A 21,290-nucleotide genomic window follows, 5' to 3' on the forward strand; every position below is an offset into this window, starting at 1 on the left:
TTAGTGTTTCCCCAACTATAATCCCCACCTCTATTTGTGTGATTGAAATAGTTTTTTTTTGTTTCCCCACTTTGTCTATAATCCTGTGGCAGAACTGCCTTTTCTCTTGTATCATATTTATGGATATTAAAATTTTCATTTACATCTTTTCAATTCTTTCTAATATATTTACAGATTTCTAGTATGTACATACATGGAAGAAGGAGAATTGATGACTTTTGAAAGAGGGGTGTATGAGAATCTGTTTGTCGAGCATGTTGCATTGCTCTTACAGTTATTTATTGAGTTAATAAGATGACTGAACTAGGCAGTGTATTACCCCAGAATATAGTTCCATACAGTAGGATGCTGTGAAAATGGGCAAAGTAGGCAGTTTGGACAGTGCTATAACTTGCTTTGACAGAGACGGTAACATATTTTATTTAGTGTTCCATTAATTTTGTTTATATGTGTGTGCCGTTAGAAGTTATTTTGAAGCCATAAGCATAAAAACTTTGTTTCTGGAGAAGATGAAATTTTGCTGGAATTTATTGTCACACTGCTGCAGCATGCATCACCTTTTAAACAGAAATTTAAGAATGTTGTGTGTGTGTATGTTTTTTTTTAATTTTTTTTTCCTCAGACCATCTATTTATCTGTTCTGTAGCCTTATTAATAGCTGTTTTAAGCTGACTTAGGGTATTTCCTGATTTCCTGAAATTAGGATGCTTGTGTCATCTGTAAAAAAAGTGCTTGTTTGTGACTCATTGTTCAGATCTAGATCATTTATATACAGGAGAAAGAGGATTGGCCAAAAAATGGATCCATGAGGGACTCCTTTAATTAGAACTTCTGCATCTGAGAGGTATATCCTGGTGTTTTCATTTAGTTCATGTTTTGTTTGTATTTTTTGTTTCCTGTTTGTCAAGTATGAAGTGAAACATTTTAGTGCAGTGCCTCTAATGCCATATACTTGGAGCTTCTCCAACAGTATGTTGTGGTCCAGTATGTAAAAGGCTTTACTTAAGTCTAAAAAATGCCAGTGGCTCTTTGCTTTTTGTCTATTTCTTGCAGGGCCTTTTCTATAAAATCATAGAATGCACTGGTTGTTGATCTATTTTTCCTGAATCCATGCTGAGAATCAGTGAGAATTTTGTTTTTCTCTAAGAATTTTGTTAACCTGTTATGCATTACTTTTTCTATGATTTTACTAAAGCCTGATAATAATGAAACTGGTCTATAATTTTCTATATTTGTTTTGTCTCCTTTCTTATGGATAGGGACCACTTTAGCAATTTTTAAACTGTCTGGAAATGTGCCCATCAGAAAAGATGAATTTACTATATCTGCAAGAAGAAGTGAAATGTTTTTAATACATTGCTTTATCATGTAATCACAATTACCATCAATCCCTGATGACATTTTCTTATGAGCTGATGCAGCACTGATGATTTCATCTGGGATAGTTCCATCAATGTAGATTGAAGAGGAACATGAGTGCACTTTGTTTTTCTGTTTCTTTCTAGTACTGTATCTGTTTTGTCACTGTCTCTTAAATTATTTGTAATCTCTGCAAAGTAACATTTAAAAAGTTCTGCGATGTCTTGCGGATCGGCTATACTCTTGTTCTTATGGTTAAGAGTGATATTTTCCATTTTATGGTATGCTTTATGTGCTTCCTTCTTTATGACTTTCCATACTGCTTGGCTTTTATTTGCTGATTCTGTTATGAACTTATCATTGGCCATTTTTTTCTGTTGTAGGATGGCGAAAAGTAAGTTAGCTTCCCTATTAGCAGAAACTGTAAGGGGGTCCACAGTCACACAAGGGGCGATACCTGTGGTTAATGGGTCCAGGCAGACAGGTTTTTTAGGTTACAGCCAAAGTCCAGACAGATGACAATCAAGATAAATAGAATAAAAGAAACTTCACGTACTGTTAATTGGGGTAAAGCTAAGGGCAGTATCATCATACTTCATCAAAATATCAGGAGAATAAAAAATAAAGTAGATGAGCTATCAGTGTGTTTAGATGATCTCAAAAATAAGAATGAGATTGAAACTTCTTGGCAGATTAAAACTGTGTGCCCGACCGAGACTCGAACTCGGGACCTTTGCCTTTCGCGGGCAAGTGAGATTGATATAATCTGTCTGTCTGAACACCATGTAACTGTGGACATGGATAGTGTCAGTATAAGTGGGTATAATTTAGTATCTTACACTTGTAGATCTAGGATGGATAACAGTAGAAGTAATCAAATTTTGTGTTGAATGCACTTTGAGGTTTGTGCATGTGAACTTCAGCTAGATAATGTAGTATTGATATTAGCAACAGTGTACAGGTCCCCATTAGGAGACTGGGAGCTGTTCATCAAAAAGTTTTACTACCTATTATGCTGTCTGTGAGACAAAAGGAAGTTATTAATCTGTGGTGATTTCAGTGTAAACATTCTAAGTAATTCTGATAGGAAAAGTGAACTATAAGTGTTATTAACAACACATAACTTAGAATCAGTGATCAATTTTGTTGCAACAGTGCCACGACATTTAACAGTGCCACCACGACAGTACGCACAAATGGCGATAGAGGTGCTCCGCAACTCGGCTGAGCGCGGGAGCACCACCTAGCTACAAACAGCACCGGCCGCATGTCACGGCATGGCAGTCGAATAAGAGATACTGAGTTGTTATCATGTAACCAGCTATTGTTTCTAAGTGAGTGTGTTTGAATATCCACGCAATTATTGGTGATTAAAGGTTATAACACTTTTTGCGACGAGGATGGGATATTTTCACTGCGTTGTGGATTTGTGTGTTCGTGACGGGGCAGACATGGAACAGATTATGCAAGCACTCATTGTACAACAAACACAGCTGACGGCTGCTATTCACGCACAACAAACACAGCTGATGGCTGCTATTCAGGCGTTGTCGACATCACCTACTCATCGTCTATCTTCCTCTTCTCTGCCTCCATTCCCTCCTTACGACGAGGCCGCTGAAGACTGGGAGGATTATGAGAAGCGTTTGTGGCAACATTTCTTGGCTTTCAGCATTGTCGATGCTCCTATGTGTAAGTCGTTATTTCTATCTTGGATTTCCCCACGGATCTATCAGCTGCTATCTCAGTTAGCCCGTCTGTGGGAACCTGCCTCTCTGTCCTTCCAAGAAATGTGTGACTTATTGTCTAACTATTAGTGAAAAAACACCCACGTCATTGCTGCCCATGTGGCATTCTACCGGTGTCATAAACAGCCCCATCAATCTTACCGGGCTTGGGCGGTGGAACTACACGGTCTGAGTAGGAAATGTCAGTTTGTCACGGACACTAATCATGAGTCTTATGCTGATTCAATGGTTAGGGATGCTATTCTACGGCTTGCTCCTGATAAAGAAGTTTGGCAATGTGCCCTGCAACTGCCAAAAAAGGTCGTTGTTGGAAGTTCTAAGCATTGCTCAATCCTTTGAAGCGTCTCACGCTGCTGGCGCGCAAATAGACGCGTGGTGTGATGTAGGCGCTGTACAGTCAACTTTCGACACGGACAATTTGCCTGTTTCACAGGAGAACGAAGATGTGGTGGCGGTTCACTCACATAAACAACATTGCACTGGGCCGCAACGCTCGCAGCGAAAACAGCAACCACAGAAGCAGGTTCGTTCCGCACTTCCTTCTTGTCCACGTTGTTTTGTACAGCATGACAGGGTTGCGTGTCCAAAACGTTGGGCCACGTGTAATTCATGTAGGAAAAAAGGCCACATTGCTTCTATGTGTCAGTCCCCTAAAGTTCCTGTTGACGAGGACGAGGCATCGGACATGGATGTTAACTGTGTGCTTTCTCAAACAAATAAGTTGTTTGTTACTGTTCGTGTTCTGGATAAAGACATTCGCATGCAAGTGGACACTGGCTCTGCAGTAACTCTCATTAATTCTCGCACATATTTGGATTTGGGCTCCCCTCCCTTGTCTCCAGTTATGTGAAATCTGAGAACTTATAATGAACAGAAAATTCGTATCATTGGCCAGTTTGATGCTTCCACTGCCTACAAGTCTGTTGTTAGGCCCCTCACGTTTTATGTGATGGATCATGCGGGCACTGAAAACCTGTTCAGTTATGATGCTATCCAGTTGTTCGGGTTCTCCATTGATGATGATGTGCACCTCACATCTGAGGATATTCCGTATCAACAGCTGGATGGATTGTGTTCTGAATTTTCGTCCGTGTTCTCTGCTGGTCTGGGTCATGCCAAGGATTTTGAAGCCCACATTGCTCTTAAACCTACAGCTCGCCCTACGTTTTTCCAGGCATGCCCTATTCCGGTGGCATTGTGTGCACCTGTCAAGGCTGAGATAGACAGGTTAACAGCTTCAGGGATTCTCCTTCCTGTTACCTCCAGCGAATGGGCATCGCCAATGATGGTGGTTTCTAAACCAAACGGGAGTCTGCGATTGTGTGGTGATTTTAAAGCCACTGTCAAAGCTCAGAGACTCATTGACACTTATCCTCTTCCCCGTCCTGAGGAGTTGTTTACCAAGCTCACTGGGGTCCAGTTCTTTTCCAAACTTGACTTATCGGAGGCGTACCATCAGTTGCTGTTGGATGCTTCTTCCAAGGAATTTCTCGTCATCAACAGTCCTTGTGGGTTGTATCAGTACCAGTGGTTACCATTTGGCGTCGCTAGTGTGCCGGCCATTTTTCAGCAGTTTTTGGAACAGCTCACGGCTTCCGTTCCCAGCTGCATAAACTATCTGGATGACATTGTTGTCATGGGGGCCTCCACTGAGGAGCACCTTCGCAATTTGCGTTCACTGTTTCGGGTTTTGCATTCGGCTGGGTTGAGGTTCAATCTGGACAAGTCACAGTTCTTCCAACCCTCCATTGTGTATCTTGGTTTCCACTTGTCCTGTGAGGGTATACGTCCTCTACGTCAGCACGTTGCGGCCATTAACGCACTACCCCGGCCGTCTACGGTCAAAGAACTTCAGGCGTTTCTAGGCAAGATTGCTGATTATCACAAATTCATTCAATCTGCAGTGGCAGTAACTCATCCTCTGCATCAGCTGTTACGCAAAAACGTCCATTTCTGTTGGTCCGATGAGTGTGAGGAGGCTTTTGTCCGCCTGAAGGCTCATTTGCAGTTGGCGCCTTGTCTTGCCACATTCCGTCTGGGTCAGCACTTGGTTCTGGCGACTGACATGTCACAGTATGGCCTAGGGGCTGTTCTCACCCATCGGTATGAGGATGAGTCGGAATGACCCATCGCCTATGCTTCCAAGACCCTCAACGATGCGCAACGGCGTTACTCTCAAATCGAAAAGGAGGCGCTCGCTATCATTTATGCTCTAAAAAAGTCCAGCATTTTTTTGTCTGGTTCTAAGTGTCACCTCATCACCGACCACAAGCCACTGGTCTCTCTGTTCAACCCATCGGCATCGCTTCCGGTTAAGGCAGCTCACCGCCTGCAACGTTGGGCCTCATACTTGTCTCGTTTTCATGATGAGATTCACTATCACCCCATGGCCCAGCACGCCAACGCTGATGCATTGTCGCAATTGCCGATGGGACCCGACCCAGTTTTCGGTCGTGATGACCTACTCTGTTTCCACATGGATGAGGAAGAACGTCATGGGATCGAGGGTTTTCCACTTAAGGTTCACAGGTCGCGTCGGCTACTGCATGAGATCCGGTCCTGCATCAGGTGATCGGTTATGTTCAACGGGGTTGGCCGGACAGGACCAAGGGCCGGGCATCAGATCCCCTTCACAACTACCATGCCTTGAATCTTCATCTGTCTGTTCATGATGGTTTCTCAAACTGTTGCATGAAGGCCATTGGGGTATTTCTCGGACTAAGTCCCTGGCCTGCAGGCACGTTTATTGGCCCGGTATTGATTCGGACATTGCCCACATGGTTGCTGCGTGTGGTCAGTGTGCTCAACAACTGGCTGCACCTTGTACAATGCCCTCTCCGTGGCCTGATCCGGCGGTGCACGCTGACTTTGCCAGCCCCTTCCTCGGTACTTATTGGCTACTGTTGATTGACACCTTCTCGAAGTTTCCGTTTGTTGTTTGATGTCCATCACCCACCACTGCGGTGACGACGCTGGCTTTGTCCAAAATCTTTGTGCTAGAAGGTCTTCCATCCACGATCGTCACGGACAATGGTCCTCAGTTCTCTTCGCAGGCCTTCCGTGTTTTTTGTACTGGACAAGGGATTCAACATGTTACAGCACCGCCCTTCCATCTGCAATTGAATGGGGAGGTAGAGTGCCTTGTCCGCACTTTCAAAAGCCAGATGAAAAAATTCCTTAGTGATTTTTCCACAGATGACGCTCTGCTGCAATTTCTGAGTTCTTATCGCTTCACACCTCTGGGTGATCGCAGCCCTGCTGAACTCTTGCATGGCCACCAACCGCGCACTCTACTGCACCTGCTTCACCCTGTCAGGCCTTGTGCTGTGTCCCCTAGTGTGGGAAAATACTCGGTGGACGCCAACGTGTGGGCACGAGGGTATGGATCTCACCCTAAATGGATTCCAGAGGTGGTCAAGGCTCTTCGCGGCCGCCGGCTTTGTGAAATACGTACGGACGGCGGCATGGTTGTTTGCCATTACGACCAGATGCGCCCACGAGTGGTGGCCATGCCAGTGCCACCGCCCCTTCCTTCGTCTCCACCAGCCTGAGAAGCCAGTCCTGTCGCTGCTGCCAATCTACCGTACGTGTTGATGCAGGCGACGTCGCTACCGCTTCCGAGTACGCTCCAGTCGCGACGCCGCCTTCTCCGGGACCCATCTCGCTGGAGCACACCCTCAGGTCCACCACACCTATCGATGCTGCTCCGGAGTCTTCACCCATCATCTCATCCAGGAGGCAGGTTCCACGCACGAGCTTCCGTCCTGGACATTTTCAACCATACTCTCGTGTCTCTCCGCGGGATCTTCTCGGGGCCTCACAAGAGGCCACGGATGTCTCCGCACTGTCCATGTCTCCAAGGAAGTGAGTGTTTTTTTTTTTTTTCAAGGGGGGAAAAGTGTTGTGACAGTGCCACGACATTTAACAGTGCCGCCATGACAGTACGCGCAGATGGCGATAGAGGCGCTCCGCAACTCGGCTGAGCACGGGAGCGCCACCTAGCTACGAACGGTGCCTGTCGCATGTCACGGCACAGCAGTCGAATAAGAGATACTGATTTGTTATCATGTAACCAGCTGTTGTTTCTAAGTGACTGTGTTTGAATATCCATGCAGTTATTGGTGATTAAAGATTATAACAAATTTCCCTACATGTATAGCTCAGGACAGTAGCATGCTAATAGATTATGTATTTGTACAGAAAGAAGATGTAAAACAAACACATGCTTTCCCTGTGTAAATGGATTGTCAGACCATGATCCACAACTGATTAACTTACAAAACCTAACAGGGTGAATAAATCAGAAACCATTAAGTAAAAGTGTGAGGTCGCTCAACCCGGTATCTATACTGCACTTCAGAGAAAGCTTAAGAAATGTTAATTGGGGAGATGTATATGATGAGCCAAATGCTAATGATAAGTGCTACATATTTCTTGATAAATTTATATCCCTATTTGAACATTGTTTCCCAAAGAAAATTACTAAGTGTAACACCACGCACTTTTCTAAGAAACCTTAGATTATTACAGGTATTAAAGTGTCTTCAGAAAGAAAAAAAAAAAACTGTATGAGACAGCAAGAACTAGTAAAGATCCAGAAGTAGTCTTACACTATAAAAATTATAGTAACATACAGAGAAAAGTTGTATGGAAATCAAGAAATATGGATGTTAGAGAAGAAATTAACAACTCGGGCTATAAAATCAAATCAATATGGAATGTTGTTAGAAGGGAGACAGGAAAAGTAACCACTGGGGTAGGTAGTATTACTGTTAAAGAGAACGAGACCATCATAACCAACAGTACACAAGTAGCTAATGTATTTAACAATCGTTTCTTAAGTGTAGGAGAAAAAATTGGTGAGAACAGTTCAAAAGAACAAGCTAGGCAGTACATGGAAGAGTCTGTTTTGCAAAAATTTAGTCAGATTAAGTTTCACCTAACAACCTCTTGTGAAATAAATAAAATTATTAAATCTCTGGAAAATAAATGTTCTGTTGGAGTAGATGACATCTCTAATAAGATATTAAAACAATGTGGAGCAATTACAGCTGATGTTCTGAGTCGCATATGTAATGAATCACTAATCCCAGACAGGTTAAAATATGCCATTGTCAGGCCTCTCTACAAAAAGGGGGACACCAAAGATGTCAATAATTATCAGCCAGTATCCTTGCTTTCAGCATTCTCAAAAATCTTTGAGAAAGTAATGTACTCAAGTGTGGTTAGCCACCTCAACAGTAATGGGATACTTAGTAAATCACAGTTCAGATTTCAAAAGTGCTGTTCCATAGAGACAGCAATATACAGTTTCACTGTCCACCTAATAGAGTCTTTAAATAATAAAATGTCGCCAATAGGAATTTTCTGTGACTTGTCGAAAGCATTTGATTGTGTGAACCATGACATTATGTTACAGAAATTACAATTCAATGGTATAAATGGAATAGCATATGAGTGGTTTAAGTCATACATACAGAACAGGAAGCAAATAGTTTCATTATATGGGTCAAGTGATTTAAGTTCACCACCTCATCTAACTGGGGTGAAATTACAGTAGGTGTTCCACAGGGTTCAATGATGGATCTCCTTGTGTTCTTGATATATGTGAACGACCTCCATTCCTATCTGAAAAGGAAGCTGAACTGACACTGTTTGCTGATGATATGCTTGTATCATTATTAATCCAGTAAAAGAAAGTCCAACTGAAAATGATACAAATAAGGTCTTTGGAAAAGTCATTAATTGGTTTTCTGCAAATGGGCTTGCTCTAAACTTTGAAAAAACACAGTATATCCAATTTTCTGCTGCAGAAAGTACAATTCCTTCAATAAATATAACACATCAGCAGAAGTCAGTAGACAGGGTAGAGCATACTAAGTTTTTTGGTGTACATATAGATGAGAATCTTAATTGGAAATTTCATATGTTGGATCTCCTAAAGTGACTAGATTCAGCAACTTTTGCAATCAGGATAATTGCCAATTCTGAGGATATAGAAGTTAGTAAGCTAACATACTTTGCATTCATGCAGAATAATATTTTGGTGTAACTCAACATTTAGACAAAAAGTATTCACTGCTCAAAAGAAAGTGGTTAGAGTAATGTGTGGGGTTCATAGTCACACATCTTGTAGGCATCTTTTTAAAAGATTGGGAATTCTTACAACAGCCTCACACTACATCTACTCACAAATGAAATTTGTTCTCAACAACATGGACTAGTTTAAAAACAACAGTGACATTCATGATTATACTACCAGAAAAAAGAAAGACTTACACTATCCTTTGCTCAACCTATCTTTGACACAGAAAGGGGTAAAACAAAAAAATAAATTGAAATTGTATCTCCTTGACAACTCCTTCTATACCATAGATGAATTCTTCAATAGGAATAAATAAATCTATAAATATAGTATATGCATTTTGTGCCATTTAAGGGAATCGGGTAAATAATAAAAATATTAATCTTTAACTCTGTATTGTAATTTATATATATTAAAAAAATTTTGTTTCATATGTGCATTTCTTGTGCACTTGACACGTTTCACATCATAATGGCTACCGTACTGTGCAATTGATCAATGGAACACACAACCAACTAACTAACTAACTAACTCTTCTGTAGATATGAATGTATTCCTGTATGTAACTGTTTAGAAGAGGGGATATGTTATTGTTTTTCCTGTATTTGAGTAATTCTCATTTCCTCGCACTTGATATTTTGACCCCCTTATTTCTTGTGTTTTGAGAAGGAATGCAATTTCAAAGTAATCAATGAAGATGCTAGAGAATTTCTCAAACTTTTGTTGGTGCCATCTATTTGCAAAACTTCTTCCCACCTTTCTCCTGATAACAGGGAGTTGAATGTTTCTATATTGTGTGTATTAAACTGTCTCGCTGTTATAGTTCTTTTATAGTTCTGGTTGGGCAGTAACTGGCTTCGGATGGTGACAACTTGAGCATCACGATCACTAAGGCTTGTACTTACACATTTTTCAGTACAATTTATATTCACAAATATTTGATCCAAGGCAGTAGCAGTAGCTTTTGTGCTTCTTGTGGGGATTGTTATGGTCTGTTTTAAGTTGAAACTATTGAAACATTCTTCTACTAGGGAATAGGAAAACAATAGAAAGGACTGGACCCCTTTTGTTATCACTCGTTTTATTTAACAATCATATCAACAAATTCCTTTAAAACAACAATATCTTAATCCTGATTACTAATAGGAATAGTAAGTCACAGGAATTTAGTGAATCTGCTACCAATGTCTTTTTATGAAACAAAGTCTATCTCATATATAAGAAAATTTTAAAACCACTAACAATTATGCACCTGACGGTTTAAATTAAGACACACAATATTTCTGACTAGTCTTTGGACACTGAGAACTGATGTTCTCAAAAACATTTACCTAAATAACAACCTGCCAGAGATGCACCCAATAAATAGTAGGATTAAGTTAATACAAAGGCGCTTGTTTCATGCTCAAGAGTCAATCAATATCACTAAGGCTTACTAAGGCTTCAAACTTCGGCTCCAAGGCCCAGTAACACAATTGGTCAGTGCAAAGTCTTACTAACAGTTGCACAGCAACAACCTTTCACAATTGTATGTTGCTCTTGAGACAAGGTTTAATAAATATAATACATACCCAAGTAAACATAATTAGCACCAGAATTAATTAGCGAGGAGTGACACCAGGTCGTTCGAAGACAGAAAGAAAACTTAACTTGGAGAAGCCAAGACGGGAGGTGGAAGGAGCCAAGACGGGAGGTGGAAGGGGACAGTTCGTACAGGGCCCACTTCTCGAGCTTCGACCCGGAGTCACCTCCCACTACCCAGGATTTCTCTGCCCCAGTACCCATAGGTGGAAAGGTAGCACTTACTCCAAAACACCAGTCGGCCAGCTGTAACATTTAACATGTCCTTGGCAAGAGTCTCCAGTTAACTCCTCCGGCAAAGATAAGGCAGCCAAGACTCAGTACACACCACAAGCAAAGATATGAGCATGAAGGCGAGGTACTTGCAAATATGCTGGCACACCAGCAAAACGTCATGGCTCAAGTATCTGTGAGATTGAGCAATAGTTCTTTTCTTTTGCTGGTTCCAAGAAAAATCAATGTTGAAGTCCCCACAAAGCACTATTGTTTTTTGTCTAGATGAAGCCTCAAGGGCTCTTTCTGCTCATAGAACAACAGTTTATGAGAAAGCCCTCACTATGCAGGCATAAAACTACTGAATTGCTTCCATCCTAATATCTCCAAATTGCCCATTACAAAACTAAAAATGAAATTAAAATTATGGCTCCTAAACAATCTTGTATATTCAATAGATGAGTTTCTAGATTTAGTACACTTGTATGATGGAAGACCATCTATCTAAAAATACATGTAATCTCAGGTCTTAGACTGTGTCACAAACTGTAAATATTTGAATGTCAGATATGAATACTGTGTTACAAACTGTAGACTCCTTAATCTAAGTATGGCAACAACAATTTTTTTATGTATAGTCCATATATGTACTCAGTTCTCTCAACTAAATTTAGAAAAAGTTGTGTAGATAAAAGTGCCAGACAATAATATGTAACCCTAGTAAGTAAGGCTCTGACTTATCCAGAAGACTGGAACAAAAAAAAACCTTTTTTTGTAATCAGTTGATGTTGGATCAAAATAAAATAAATAAATAAATAGATGTTGAAACTTATTGATTGATTTATATTTTAATGTGTGCTCATTTTTATACCTGTACCTCATTTTTATAGCTATTTCTACATAAATAATTTGCTACTGTGTAATTTGGTATAGAAAAAGAGTCAATTTGGTCATTATTTAGCCAATGTTCTGTAATACAAAGAACATTAATAAAGTTAAGTTTTGTATGAAGATCTCTACATCTAAAACTTTCTTTGTTATTGACTGAATATTTTGATGCCAAACAGAAAGATGTTTGTTGCTGTAATTTATTTGATTGCCAGTAATGGGATTTACATCAACATTTGAGATTCCTAAGGGCACTTTTAGTATATCACTGACCTCATTCTTGCTTGGTAAGGATCTGTCATTAAAAAACCGCCTGTGGGGGAATCTGGAGGTTTCTTCTACATTGATGGAGTCTGCTTCTTTCCTTCCAATGTGCTGTGCACAACTTCTGCATAACAGGGAGATGACTGCTGTTTTGGCAAACAGAGAAGATGTGATGATTTATCAGTTTTCTTTGATGCTGTATGTCTTATCTCCGATTTCTTGACAACGCATGTGTTTATTTTTTCCACAGCAAACTGATTCCCTAGCCCATGACATGACAGGACATGAGCACATAGAATGTACCACTTCATTTTTAGGTTGCTATAGCAGTTCACATCATACACAAAATAGCCTTTCTATAAAAGCTTCCAGGCCAAATAAACAACTTGATTTAGGAATTGCACAAAATAATAAAATTTGAGCAAACAATATTATGAAAAGGAAAGTTGCTACTCACCATATAGCAGAGATGCTGAGTCACACAGATGCATAACAAAAAGACTGTCACAATATAAGCTTTTGGCCATCAGGGCCTTTACACATGACTGCAGCCTCTGCCAGCTGAAGCCACACTCGGCTGACCAACCTGAGTGGCACAGTGGTTATCACACTGCACTCATAATTGGGAGGACAACGGTTCAAACCCATCTTCTGCCATCCTGATTTAGGTTTTCCATTATTTTCCTAAATTGTTTCAGGCAAATGCCAGGATGGATCTTTTGAAAGGGTATGGCTGATTGTCTTTCCAATCCGATTGTCTTCCCCAATCCGAGCTTGTGCTCCATCTTTAATAACCTTGTTGTTGACGGGAGGCTGCAGTCATGTGTGTAAGTTGAATTTGTATGTATGTGTGTGTGTGTGTGTGTGTGTGTGTGTGTGTGTGTGTGTGTGTGTGTGTGCATTTGTTGTGCCTATCTGCAACTTAATGTCTCTGCTAAATGAAGAGTAGCAACTTTCCTTTTCATAATATTGTTACATTCCATCCTGGATTTTCCATTGACAAAAATCTGAAAAAAATATTAATTATACAGAATTCCTTGTGTGTACTCCTGTCCCCAAAAATCAAAAGGAGTAATACCATTTAAGGTTTCCAATGTAATTGAAAATTTGCCATAATTGAACAAAATGGGAAGTCTATTGTGAACTTATTTATTTATTTTTAATGGAAATTCGTGTGTGTGTGTGTGTGTGTGTGTGCATTTGTTGTGCCTATCTGCAACTTAATGTCTCTGCTAAATGAAGAGTAGCAACTTTCCTTTTCATAATATTGTTACATTCCATCCTGGATTTTCCATTGACAAAAATCTGAAAAAAATATTAATTATACAGAATTCCTTGTGTGTACTCCTGTCCCCAAAAATCAAAAGGAGTAATACCATTTAAGGTTTCCAATGTAATTGAAAATTTGCCATAATTGAACAAAATGGGAAGTCTATTGTGAACTTATTTATTTATTTTTAATGGAAATTCTCCATGCATTTGTAGTTATCAGTATGCACCAAAATATCATGTGAATTTAAACAAAGTCCTAATGTCAGTGACTGAAAACAAATTAGCACTCAAGCCTGCATCTGCTACTGTCATGGCCAATGATATAGCCAAGTTGTCAAAATATTTAAAACTCCTTCTTAGAAAGGTATCTTCATGAGACAAGCAGTGTTTCTTAATCACAGGTCAGCTGAGACATGGCAGGAATGCCATCTCAAAATATCTGTAAATCTGCTTCTGATTGGTTTCTTAATCAGTGATTATTTGATAACAGGCATAAAAATAAAAACTAATTATAGAAAAAAATTATCCAGGGGACACTTTAACCAAAGCTGACTTTGCATCTATTTTACCTTTTAAAAAATCGACTTGTCAGTGAATAAGCTTTAAAATGGTTCCAGTTTCATTTATTTCATCTATAAATGATTTTATTCTTTAAATGTATCTCTTTTATTCTTTAAATGTATCTCTTTTATTCTTCAGATGGGAGTGGTATGCTTCCGAGTAGCCCAGTTGGATGATTATGAGTCTGTTACTGAAGATCAACTGACACAGCTGCTGTTGGCTCTAATTAATGTATCAGGGAAAGTTAGTGGAACACCAGTTTATGTACAGAGTTTCTTTTCAATCAGACTTTGTATATGCTATGACAGTGTTACAGAAGAACAAATAGGTAAGTTTCAATTATACTTTTGATTTACTTTGTGTTTATTGACGCTCTGCTGAGCTGTAATTAATGTATGCAGGCATGAGTGCATGCACACACACACACACACACACACACACACACACACACACACACACACACACACACACACACACACATTTGCATTTTATAAAGCTTGTTCCTTGTTCCAAAAAGTAAGGGAAGGCACTGGATTCAGATGTTCATTGTTTGACAGCTACAGTCCTTTAAATAGGGTGCCTCATGGTGTTTTGTCACAAAACTGAACTGGCTGACACTTCACTTGAGGATAGATGTCAACTGTCAAATGAATGCCTATTCATAAAGTTTCCAGGAATAATGAATTTAGGAATATACTTCAGCCCCTTATCTATCGTATCTGCAGGGACTGTGAATCAGCGCCCCAGTGAGGTGATCTTAGGCCCATGGCAGAACTGTCAGAACTGCCACCCTCCCCCTCCCCCTCCCCCTTCCCCCTAATAACTACTTCATACATTTTACTTTATAATTTTGTAAAGGAATTTAATTAACAAGATAACTGTTGAAAAATATTACTAAATGAACTAACAACAATGTGGAAAGAATAGTTTTCTGCTGACCATATAGAGGAGGCAATGAACTGCAGACAGGCACAATGAAAAAGACTGCTAAAATATTAAATCTGTAGACAAAAGTACTTCATCCTGATTAGAAAGCACACACACATGTACCTAAGCACAACTCATATACACATAGCTACTGTGTAAGGGCAGTAGAATCTGACTGTGACTGCATCTGACAGAGCAGCAGTCTGTTGGAATCAATGGTGAGCTTAGGAGACAGCATAAGATTGGGGGGGGGGGGGGGGGAGGAGTTATAGTTGGGTGTGGGTGGAGAAGATGCTTTCTGAGCATGCAGGAACTTGGTAGGGTGGTAGGGACAGGAGAGAGCTGTTAGGAGCAGTGACTACCAACTGGATGGGGGTGGGGAATAACAGGGCAGAGAGAGGAGAGAAGTAGAGAAGGGGAAAGGTCTAGTTGGTTCATTAGTAGGATACAAGATGTGTGTAGTACTGAAATAGAAGCATGGAAGGGAACAGGTAGGTTGGGAACAGGGACTACTGGAGGTTCAGGCCAAGGGAGTTGCAAGAATGAAGGATATGTGGTAAGGAGAGATCCCATCTGCACATTTCAGGAAAAACTGGTGTTGGTAGAAAGAATCCAGATGCCATGGGCTGTGAAGCAGTCATAAAAGTGATGCAAATCACATTGGGTGGCATGTTCAGCTGTGCCTCCAGCCACATCAAACCTACCAACCACCAACAATACCTCCACTTTGATAGTTGCCACCCATTCCATACAAAGAAGTTACTTTCATACAGACTAGCCTCATGTGGTCATCGCACCTGCAGTGACAAGCAGTCTCTCTCCAAGTATGCCAAGGATCTTACAGAGGCCTTCACAGACCAAAATTATCCTCCCAACCCTGCCTTGGAACAGATCATCCTTTTCGTACCTCTCCAGCCCCCTACAACTTCTGACATACCCACTGCAGGTCACAAAGGCGCACTCATTTCATGATTCAGTGCCACCCAGGACTGGAGCAACTGAATCACATTCTCCACCATGGTTCTGATTACCTGTCACTGTGCCTGAAATCAGGAATACCCTCCCCACTATCATCCCCACCGTCCCACAGTGGTATTCCACAACTTACTGAACTAATAGAAGGTATATGAAATGGAATAGTCGCATAGCCTCAGACATATGTAAATCAGGTGGTAGACTTTGCTTTATTGGCATAATAGTGGGCAAAGATAATTAGTCTACAAAGGAGCTTGCTTACAAACAACTCATGCAACCAACACACAAGTGTGTGAGACCCATACCAAACAGGACTAACAGGAGATATTGACCATATAAGGAGAAGGGCAGCATGAGTGATCAGAGGTTTGTTCAGTCCACTGGAGAGTGTCACAGAGATTCTAAAAAATTGAACTGGCCGGCTCTTGAAGATAGATGTAAACAATTCTGAGAAAGCATACTTACAAAATTTCAAGAAATGCTTTTAAATTATAACTCTAGGAATATATTACAGCCCCCTATGTGTCACTCCTATCCAATAGGGATTGTGAGGACAAGATTACATTAATTACAGCATGTACAATGGCATTTAAACAATCATTTTTTCTGTGTTCCGTAGGTGAGTGGAATGGAAAAACCACCATAACTTGTACAATGGGACATACCTTCTACCATGCACTTCACAGTGTTTTGCACAATATAAATGTAGATGCAGATATCCTTGTCTGTCCCTTCTCCACCTCTGCTCCCAAGCTGTTGTCTCATTGCTCATATCCCTGCAGTAGACCTAGATGCAAGACTGTCCCATACATCCATCCACCACCATCTCTTCCAACCCTGTCACAGGCATCTCCTATCCCATCGAAAGCAGGGCTACCTGTGAAAGCAGACATGTGATCTACTCAATAAGCTGTTGCCATTGGGCTGCTCTCTGCATATGCATGAATCCATCCACATGAATGATCATTGCTAAACTGTTGCCAAGAGACACTTGGACCAATCACTTGCTGAACATGTCAGCCAGCATGATGTGCTTTACTTTAATGAGTGCCCCAGAGCTCCTATCATCTCTAAACAGAACAGGTAGGAACTCCTGCTGATACATATACTTCATTCCCATAGCTCCCATGGCCTAAACTTTACCCAGTCCTTTGTCTCCCACCTACCTATCCCCTTCCTGCTTCCTGTGCACCTACAGATCCTTTCTCTTTCTCTACTACTCTCCTCCCTCCTCTCTCTTTCCCTCTATCCCCTCCGCTTCCCCCCTCTCCACCATACCCACAGTTTGGTACAGCTCCTCACACTGTACCTAATAGCATTATCCTGTCCCACCAAGCCTCTGCACGTTCTGCCAATGGATCAAACCCACCTCCAGCCATCCTGATTTAGGTCATTTCAGACAAATTTCAGTATGGTTCCTTCCAAAGGACATGGCCGACTTCCTTCCCCATCCTTCCCTAGTCTGATGGGACCAATGACCTTGCTGTTTGGTCCCCTCCTCCAGATCAACCAACCAACACTCTGCCAATCAGCACTAGCATCTTCCCCCACTCATACCATACAATCACTTCCCCCTTCTCACCTCATGCCTCCTCCTTACCTCCACAACCCACTACAGAAGACTGTTGTTCTGTGAGACATAGTCATGGGCAGGCCCTAGTGCCCTGAGACAGCTTCCATGGGTGTGTAAGTTGTATTTGTGTGAATGTGCCTATGCATTTTCTAATGCAGAAGAAGAGCTTTATTCAAAAGCTTTAATATTAATTGGCAACGGCCTTGCTGCAGTGGATACACCAGTTCCTGTGAAATCACTGATGTTAAGCGCTGTTGGGTGTGGCCAGCAATTGGATGGGTGACCATCCAGCTGCCAGGAACTGTTTCGGGGTGCACTCAGCCTGGTGATGCCAAATGAGGAGCTACTCGACCAAATAGTAGCGGCTCCGGTCAAAGACAACCATGATAACAACCAGGAGAGCGGTGTGCTGACCACATGCTCCTCCTATCCGCATCCTCGGCTGAGGATGACATGGCGGTTGGATGGTCCTGATGGGCCACTTGTGGCCTGAAGAAAGAGTGCTTTTTTTTAAATATTAATTGTGCCCATCTGTGATTCATTGCCTCCTCTATGTGGTGAATTGCAATCTATCCTCTCCATATCGCTGTTATTCGGTCCTGGACTTTCCACTGTTTGATTTATGTGAATGCCATTGATGAAAAATATTGCACACAATAAATTAAATGTATTGTTGTATTAAATATGTTAGAAATTGTATAATATTTCTATAAAAATTGAAAGTAAAATACAGCCTGTGTCTGATTTTTAATGTAAGCTACAAATTTTGTTTCCTCCCCATAAGTTATCAATAGATTAGAAATAAAAGAAACATGGTTATAATTAAGCATTTATAAAATCTCCCTTTGCAAGAACTCCATTTTTTTAAAAATTAACATTGCACTTTCTTACTTCCAGCAAAGCAAGAAGCAAGGTAGTTAAATTTTACAGTCTGCTGTCACCCATATTCAATCTTCAGTATTCTTTTTATCATCTTTAGTTACTTCAAACTGCATTCACTAAATGACAAAGTCACTTTTATTTGTCATAAATATCCTGAAAGCTCTTTTGATGTTTGGATAAGCAACTCTCAAAAAATACTTTTAAAAAGTATCCAAATGAGAGACCATGTCAGTGCTCTTCATCAGCTCTTTTTGTATGGAACTTGAAAGCATCTATTGTTTACTAGGTCCACTGTATCAATTTCTCTGTTATATTTAGCACTAAGATCAGCTGGCCATTTTTCAATATGAGACACAGACTTTTCATTTAAGGGGTTTCATTGCAGGAAATTAAAGTAAAATTAACTGGTGTAATAACATATGAGAAGAGGGGATCTGTTTTCTGTTTCACTTATTACTCTATAAAATATTCTCAAGCACTCTAGATCAGTCAGTATTACTTAACTCCACAGTCTGTAGAAAACAGAAGGTTTCAGTTAAATAATGTACCAACACTTGCTTCAGCCAGTGTCAAAGTGTCACACTGAGTGTTGTGATGTCATTGTGACACTAGAAATAATAATAAAATGAGACAAATGTTCTGAGATGGGACTAACCTCATGTGATTATATATATAATAAATGGTGAATGCAGAACCTGAAACTTGTTACTGCCGCAAAATAATTGTTCAATCAATAGCTTGTGGGTTCCCATGTGCAACTGTATGAATAATATATTACACATCAGAAAGTCACTATTTACAGGGTCCCCGAAATGTGTGGTTGGATTGGTAAGTGTTGGCTACGCTACAGTCTAGGAGACAACCAATGCATTTGTTACATTAACCCTAAAACATCCAGTCACAAAGTTCAAATTAATGTAGGCAGGAATTAGTGGAGAAAATACTCACAGCATTTTAACAAAATGGAGTTCACTTCAAAAAAAGTACGACTTTTTAGTAATCACAGTTAATAATTTTTCATCACTGAATGGAACAGTATCTTACATTTGCATAAACTTCTGGATAAATCATAGGAAAATAATTAAAGTTTCTTTAATACAGGTCTAAAGTTAAAGTTGCACAATTGCAAAGTAAGTAAATTTGGAGTGAAGATCAGTCTCAAAAATAACTGCAGTAAAGTTTTTAATCACACTATGTCGCCTAATGTGAAGCACTTGTAATAAAATGTGGCGAAAATGTTTATGTGAAATTTGGGATGAGTATTGTAGTTTAACACAAGGAAAACAATGTTCAGTCGCTATCTAATTATTTCATGCCACATTCTAAAAGACATTACCAACATCTAACTAATCCTCCACCGGTTTTATATGTAACTTGTGTAATCTGAGGTGCTGCTTCTTGACACTGTCATAGGTTCATTTTGATGTTACCGCATTGTTACATGGATATCATGTAATGGTCAAAATAAGTTTTAGTATTTCTTGTTTACAAAGGTTTTTATTTCACTAGATGCTTGGCAGCAAACGTACATCGTAGAGCTTACATCTTCCAGTTATGAAACAAAATCTGACTGCATGCTGTTGGTACAAAATTCAGCCTAAGACTGAAGTATGGTGGTGTACAAATCACATCTATTTATATGATTTTAAACAATCACTGCCATAGTTACATATTGAATTTTGCATACCAACAATTAAATTTTTTACATATATCTTCCCAAATTACAGAGATATTTACATACAATAAAAATGAATAATTCTATTCAAAGACAGGAAAGAATTTATTTCCATTAAGCCTATAAATTTCATGTTTTTTTATTGGAATAATATATTTTGCTAATTTGCATATAGTATTTAGCTGACTTAAAGAGAAATCTTGCTAACATTTTCAGACAAACAGAGTGATTAATTTTATCAAATGAAAGGCCTAGATGCTACTAATTAATTTTTGTATGAGTAGAATTTACATTTCTATGTGGTCATAGTTACAGTTCTATTAACTAACACCAATTAAACATGAATATGATTGATTCTGAGTGAAAAATCATCATGTCAATTTTTATTAGGAATTCAAACAATTTCTGGCTTCAAAACATAAAAATAGCTGTCTCTCTATGACTTGTAAGTACCGGAAATTTAATCATTAATTACTCCATAATTACAATAGGGAAATCATCCCTGTCATGTGCCTCAAGGTTGTATTGTGTGTAAATTATAATGGTACATTAGTTTTTAATCCAAAATGTTTCCTTCATTCCATTTACTGTTGAGACCAATGTAATCAATGTCAAAGTAACAGTTTAAATTAGAGTAAATTACTAATATTATATATATATATATATATATATATATATATATATATATATATATAATAGAGGGAAACGCTCCACGTGGGAAAAATATATTTTAAAAGAAAGATGATGAGACTTACCAAACAAAAGCGCTGGCAGGTCGATAGACACACAAACAAACACAAACATACACACAAAATCTAGCTTTCGCAACCAACGGTTGCCTCGTCAGGAAAGAGGGAAGGAGAGGGAAAGACAAAAGGATTTGGGTTTTAAGGGAGAGGGTAAGGAGCCATTCCAATCCCGGGAGCGGAAAGACTTACCTTAGGGGGAAAAAAGGACAGGTATAAACTCGCACACACACACACATATCCATCCTCATATACACAGACACAAGCAGCTTGTGTCTGTGTATATGAGGATGGATATGTGTGTGTGTGTGCGAGTGTATACCTGTCCTTTTTTCCCCCTAAGGTAAGTCTTTCCGCTCCCGGGATTGGAATGGCTCCTTACCCTCTCCCTTAAAACCCAAATCCTTTTGTCTTTCCCTCTCCTTCCCTCTTTCCTGACGAGGCAACCGTTGGTTGCGAAAGCTAGATTTTGTGTGTATGTTTGTGTTTGTTTGTGTGTCTATCGACCTGCCAGCGCTTTTGTTTGGTAAGTCTCATCATC

At 39.9% G+C, this 21,290-nt stretch overlaps 1 protein-coding gene across 1 annotated transcript in view; it reads left to right on the forward strand.

Moving 5' to 3' along the window:
- LOC126176531 (tyrosine decarboxylase-like) overlaps positions 1-21,290 on the forward strand; it is a 228,493-nt gene that overhangs the window by 152,783 nt on the left and 54,420 nt on the right. Inside the window, exon 8 of the mRNA XM_049923687.1 lies at positions 14,110-14,299. Within this exon, the coding sequence (XP_049779644.1) occupies positions 14,110-14,299 (190 nt within the window). The remainder of the gene's footprint in view (positions 1-14,109; positions 14,300-21,290) is intronic.

Source organism: Schistocerca cancellata, chromosome 3, assembly GCF_023864275.1.
Source record: "Schistocerca cancellata isolate TAMUIC-IGC-003103 chromosome 3, iqSchCanc2.1, whole genome shotgun sequence".
NCBI lineage: Eukaryota > Metazoa > Arthropoda > Insecta > Orthoptera > Acrididae > Schistocerca > Schistocerca cancellata.